This window comes from Drosophila obscura, unplaced genomic scaffold, assembly GCF_018151105.1.
Source record: "Drosophila obscura isolate BZ-5 IFL unplaced genomic scaffold, ASM1815110v1 contig_1, whole genome shotgun sequence".
Classification (NCBI taxonomy): domain Eukaryota; kingdom Metazoa; phylum Arthropoda; class Insecta; order Diptera; family Drosophilidae; genus Drosophila; species Drosophila obscura.
In genome coordinates, this window is record NW_024542679.1 from 7,596,615 (window position 1) to 7,603,230 (window position 6,616).

The following is a 6,616-nucleotide window of genomic DNA, read 5'->3' on the forward strand; positions in this document are numbered from 1 at the left end:
ATGAGCTGTGCCTGTGCCTGTGGCTTTTGTTACAGTTGCAACCGAGCGTTGCAAAGAGCGTTTTCAATGTCATAACTGGCACACAGATAGATCGAAAGATTGATTGAGTCACAGCTGAATGGGATCATTAAATATAAATCTAGAAATCAATGGGGAAAACATTTCCCATCCTGCGTAGAACGAACTTCCATTGATCCTTTCATCTGTGAAAATAATTAAGCGAGCAGGAAATGAATTGAAGATCAACCAACCAACAAACAGCCTTTGGTAGAATCTCTCTATGATGATCATCCCACAAAACGATCTCTAGTCTTCTTTTCCAACAGAATCATTCATTCAACACGGTTCAGGGAATGGGTACGAAATTCCTATGGAATCTTCTGAAGATCCTCCCACTTATACAGTAAAGATCTGTGAAGAATCAGCATGAAATGGAGCTCTGGAAGCTGGCAGTTCAAACGAAGGAAAACCTTCAGGAAGACCTTCCACAGAAACCCCGTCAATTTCCTTCCGCCTTGGCTTATCTTTTTCTAATTCCAAACCCAAAGACATTCCATCAAAAGCTCTTTGAAGAACGCTCAACTAAAGATGCGAGAGATAGTCACATCATCTCCCCCGCCATTCAGCGACTGTGACTGCCTTTTAAATACAACTCCAGCACGCTGCACGCTGTAAGCTGTAAGCTGTACGCTGTACGCTCCAACCAAGTACGCGCGACGCGTATCTCCCGTCCATTAGCCATCGATGGATGGATGGATGGCCAAAAAAAAAAAGCACTTAACAGAGCCCAAAAGCTAGAGGCAATGATTGTCTGGCCACAGATTTGGCCACAAAATAGCGACTCCAAAGCGTAGTCCCAGACGGAGTTTTTGTGTCTGTCTGGGATCGATGGATCGCTTGGCTGTGGGGGTTGGGGGCTGTTGGCTGTTGCCTCTACGTGCGTTGCCACTAATAAATAATTGACAATTGTCTGACACGTTTGCCATGGCCATTTTTAGACAACTTACAGCAACTACAGGCCAGTACGACGAGTACGGTACGGTACAGTACAGAATGCGCGTAAGACCACAAATATTAGACGTGGAATGGGACTCGCGATTGAATGACTGACTGACTGGCTGACTGGCTGAATGACTGACTGACTGAATGGCAAACAAAAATGCTGTCCAAATGAAGTTATTATGCCATAAACGCACGCATCAGTCGATGGGTGAACGGTTTGGCTCTGCCGCTTGCTGCTGCATGCAACGACTGCGGACTGTGCACTGTGGCAACAAGTGAGTTATGTCTGGAGGAGATCGAAGGCGCAGTGCAGGCGATCCTCCGTATCGGTGCGGTGCGGTTCGGTGCGGTTCGGTTCGTATCTATGCGACCAATCACGCGTTCAACTGTCGACGATTGTCGATGCTGGTTGCATGTTGCCCCGTGTGTTGCCCCGTGTGTTGCTGTCTCTCGGTGCAACATTCTTGACTGGCTGCTGATTCGGATTCGGATTCGGGTGCATTGTTTTGCGCGGCACGTACATGCTGCAGCTTTCAATTAGAGCGTACGTGTGCGGAGGCACGGGGGGCTGGCATGGGGCATGGGGCATGGGCATGGGCATCCTTGTAAGTGCCTCATAAATGTCACTGCCTTGCCAGCCACAGCGAGTGCCGATGCCAGTGGCGATGGGAGAGACTTTCTCTCTTAAATGAAGTTCCCCTAATTAAAGGCAGCCAACGCCCAGTGACCCACTTTATCTCATCGAGATGTGGCGTCCCCCTCCCCCCACCACCCACTGTATTTCTATGTTTTATTTTTTTTTTGCTATTTCCTAATCCATTTTCTTTGGTTTCTTGCAGGCTGCTCGAAGGTTTACACCAAAAGCTCGCATTTGAAGGCCCATCAGAGGATACACACGGGTAAGTTGCTTCCACCTTCCAGCCACTCGGGTCACTCGGGTGACTGTCTGCAGGTCTTGCAGGTCTGTGGGGCATGTGGGCTGCAGCTGCAGCGCTGGCAGTGGGCAGCCTTTTGATTAATTCGCAATCTCATATTTGTACGAGTCGCGTAGTTTCTGCCAGCCAGGCCAGGCAAATAATTTGGGCCCAGCAACCAAGCAGAGCCCCTTCGAGCGGAGGTTGTTTTTTTTTCTGTTTCTGATTTGTCTGCCAGTTCACATTTTCAATTTTCAACCACAGAGCAAAAATCGTGATTTCTATGGTTTGTTTTTTTTCTGGCTTTGTTTTTTTTTTCTTGTGGTCAGTAGTGGCTGTTGCAACATCCAACATTCAACAGCAGCAGCAGCAATCCAGCGGCAATCGCCAACGCCATCAGCTGGGCGCACGTTTGGCCTGCATTTCGGCCTGGCCTGGCCTGGCCCGGACTGGCTCCTTCTTCTTGCTCAGATTACACTTGACGTTCGCCCATTCTGTGGATCTGTGGATCTGTGGCTGCTCTCCCCCCCACCGCCTGATGTCTGATGGCCAGATGATGTTGATCACCACCTGCCTTCGCCTTCGTTTTATGGGCCACACGTTTTATGCCCCACACAACAAAAACAGCAGAAAGAAAAACAAAAACAGAACAAGGCAACGGATCCTCCAGTGCCTTCCCTCCCCCACACTCTCCTTTCCGGGTGTGGGGGAAATTTTATTAATCGCACATGACCAGCTGATTTATGCCACAACTTAAAACGTCTGCCCCTTAAAAACATTTTTATTATTACGAGTATTCCGCCTGGGATATTCTGCGCTGCGCTGCGCTGCGCTGATTTTCACTTAAGCGATAAACGTTAACGCCCCATCAAAAAGGGGGGAATTGGAGTCCGGAATGGAGTCAAGTATTTAGTGCTGCTGCTGCTGCTGCTGCTGCTGGAGAAAAGGTCAAAGAGAAGCCAAAAAACCTTGACTCCCAAATGTGAATCTCCTACAGATCATAGCTGAAATATCTATCTCTCTGCCTCTTGGGGGGCACTGATTCCATGCCCAATCTCAACTCTCTCTCTCTCTTTCTAATTTGGGGCAACTCTCAAACACTTTTTATGCCCAGCCTTTGGCTAACACGATCCTTGGAGCCCACTGGGGTCGCTCTGCCTCTCTGCCTCTCTCTCTTTTTTGATTTTTTTTTTTTTGTGCAGCACTTTTTCAAGTGTTTTTGGCTACCGTCTGATGGCTGTCCGATTGTTTGGCTTTTGAGTTAGTTAACGTGCGCGCCACTCCACTCCACGCCACGCCAAGAGACCCCACCCAAGCGCCCCCCCTTGCTCCACACACACACAGCCACACAGCCACAGCCTGCACATTCTTCGTGCAATTTGCGGCACATCTTGAGGCGCCACAGACGCCAGCCCAGTCGAGTGTTGGCTGTTGTCTTTGCTGATTAGCAACGCAACGCTGAGGCAGGCGATTTGTCGATGGGCTGCCCCGATGCGACATTTTGCTTAAATATTTGCCAGACTCATCGAGAGCTGTATGAGGTCTGAGGTCTGTGGCCAGCCACGTTTGTGGCTTGTTTGTTTGTTGCTTCTAATGCGTTTCCAATGGAAAGCCACACAGACACACGCGAAAGGGAAAATCAACTCCACGATGTGCCGCCACACAGCTTCGATCTGAGCCTCATCCTCATCCGTCTGGCTCCATGCGGTGGGTTGCCCGTGGCTCGTAAATTTCTATCTGCTTTATTTTAGCTTTTTGGTTTTATCTGCCTTGCGTCGATTAGACAATCATTTGGTAACTAATCTTTATGCTACGAGCGAACGCATAAATTTCACATATCTACAGGCTACGGTCTCCCGGTCCCCGGTCCCCCCATGCCCCATGCCCCATGTCCCCCCATTCCTGCTACGTCTGTGGCTTATTTTGTACTGATTTGTTTGCTAATATGTTCGCGCTGCCATAAATTAGTTTGATTTTTATGCCCAGCGACCGAGGACTGGAGGAGGTCTAGTCTGGGCACTGGACGGGTGTCCATGGACCCACCGGACTCGAATCAACGATTAGCCTGAGGCTATAGTCGCGAGCAGCTTCAGTCTCCCAGTGCCAGTCCCTGCTTCAGTTCCTCCCTCTGCCTACTGCCTACTGCCTTCTGCCAGCCCATTCAGCGCCTTTTTTTTGGTTTAGCTTTAAATTTATTTGGCCTTATCGGCTGTGGCTGCCACCACAACTAAAATTATGAAGTAATTCTTCGCTCCACTCTGCTGTGCTCCGCTCTGGCTCCAATCTGCTTATCGCATTGCGTTCATCGCACATTACAAAACAACATTTACATAACTTTTGTCTGTTTGTTTGTCTGTTTGTTTGTTTTGTGTTTTTTTTTTTTCTGATTATTGCCAAATTATATTCCCACGGACAGCCTGTTGTTGTTTCTGTTGTTTTTCGGGGAGGTCTTTTTTGCTATTCGATGGCGATTCTATGAGTCACTGAATTTTTGAATCCCCTTACGAAGCAGAGAGCAGAGAGCACACGTGTCTGGAGTTAGGTCTGCGATTCGATGAACACTTAAGTTCATTAAGAGATCTGAATAAACCAATAAGTCACGCCGGCAAAGCCCCCCCCCAAAATAAGTGTCAGACGAGTGGCCACTCGACACTCGACTCAAGAGATCCAAAACTCATGAAACACTCGAAGCCAACGAAACCAAACAAAATTTGTGCGTTTGTCCGCCAGCACCACCAATAATAGGGTATTAATTCTTATGCTCAGCGATCGGAGATGGTCTGTCAAAATTGGTGTTGAATTCAGGGGGGAAAGTAAACTGAGAGCAATGGGCATTCAAAGGAGTCTTTTTGTGGCTCTTTGATTGAATCTGACTCTGAATCCAATTCGATTATTTACACTCGATAATCTCTGGAAAAAACGACACCAAAAATATGTCCAAATAAATCAGAAAACAACAAGCGTGGTAAATATTTTATACAGAGTTATTTTTGGTCCAGAATACTGATGTCTATTGAGGCCTAGAGGGCATCTCCAAAAGTGTCTTTTGTCGTTTGAAATTTAAGTACTTCCACAGCTCACAAATACTTTAACTTTGCGCTCATCCACAAAAATCTCTTTATTTTGTGTCTCTCTTCTTTTTGCAGGTGAGAAACCGTACACCTGCCAGTGGCCCGAATGCGAGTGGCGCTTTGCCCGTTCCGATGAGCTGACGCGACACTATCGCAAGCATACGGGCGCCAAGCCCTTCAAGTGCATCGTTTGCGAGCGAAGTTTTGCGCGTAGCGATCATTTGGCGTTGCACATGAAGCGGCATCTGCCCAAGAACAAATGAGAGCGAAAGAAGGTCGCCCCCCCGGGTGCAGGCGTAGAAGGGGAGCGACCAGCAGCAGAGCAACAACAGCAACAGCAACAACAACAGCAACAACAACAACAAAATCAACTATACCACAATCCAAAGGACTTTAGTTTAGATATGAGAAATGAATTCGTTTAGTTGAAAAGGTTAACTACTACATGGTACTACTACTAATACACACAAACACCACACACATACATACACACACACACACCACACACATACATACACACACACACACACAGAAAGAGAAAGAGAAGACACACACTGTAGGAATCGCTGTGGAGCAAAACTCAAACTAACTCAAATCTAAAACTAGTTTAAGCACTAGTGAAATTACTGTTATGTTATGTTATCCATCTGCTACAACAACAACAACAAAATCTACACCTAAGCAACGCTGAGCACCCCCTAAGCCCCTGCCCTACCCCTACCCGCACTTGTATAAAGATTTCTCTCGCATAAGTTCTAAAATAGTTTCCCGTCATCGTAGGCTTAGATCATAGGCAACAAACAACAACAAAAAAAACATAGTTCATAGTCTGCTCTGTATGTTACACTACATATGTATGTATTCCATGTACTACATATATACATATCTCCCATATAAATATCTATCTGTATTTTTATCTGTAACTGTAACTGTATTCCGTGTACGACTAGTTTTTACCCATAGATCTACATATATGTATTTCCACGTACTATATCTATATATGTATAGATGTATAGATGTATATGTCTAGTTTAAGTGTATGTGTGCGTCGCTGTATACTGTTTCAAACCACCAAAAAGTGCTGGCACAAAACAAATCCAATAAACATTTTTGAAAACCAAAAAAAAAAAACAACTTTCTACGATACGTTTCTCTCACTCTCTCACAAAAAGGGTTTTATTTAGATATTATTGCATATAATTATGTACTATGTACGACATATGTGTAGGAAGCTGCAGGGCTCATTGTTGTGGGTGGCGTAGTAGCAGCTCTCGTACACCTTGCCATTGAGGCCGACAAAGCGTCTCAAGTGCTGCAAATAAAATAATATATTTGGCGCCTGGCTGCTGTTTGCCGCGACTTGCCCTACAACGAGGGTTCCTCCTTCTGCCTCTAGGGCTGCGCCGGGCTTTTTTTCTACGGCTGTGCCATCTCCAGCGGCGGTTGACTGGGAACGCATTTTCTTCAAGCTTTTATTGACTTCTAAATATTTTCAGGTATCCTTATCATTAACTAAGCAAAGATTTGATGTCCATCTTTCTAAATATAAATGCAAAAGCTCGAATCCAAAATTCAAATTAAAAATTCTTTAGCAAAATAAAATTTTTCTACGAGAAATTCTTCGATTTT

The 6,616-nt window shown here is 45.9% G+C and overlaps 1 protein-coding gene across 1 annotated transcript in view; it reads left to right on the plus strand.

Moving 5' to 3' along the window:
- The window catches only part of LOC111072190 (dendritic arbor reduction protein 1), a 30,938-nt gene extending 24,836 nt beyond the window's left edge, over positions 1-6,102 (plus strand). The window contains exons 5-6 of the mRNA XM_022363893.2: positions 1,842-1,901; positions 5,063-6,102. Coding sequence (XP_022219585.2) covers positions 1,842-1,901; positions 5,063-5,250 — 248 coding nt within the window. The 3' untranslated portion in view covers positions 5,251-6,102. The remainder of the gene's footprint in view (positions 1-1,841; positions 1,902-5,062) is intronic.
- Positions 6,103-6,616: the final 514 nt, after the last annotated feature.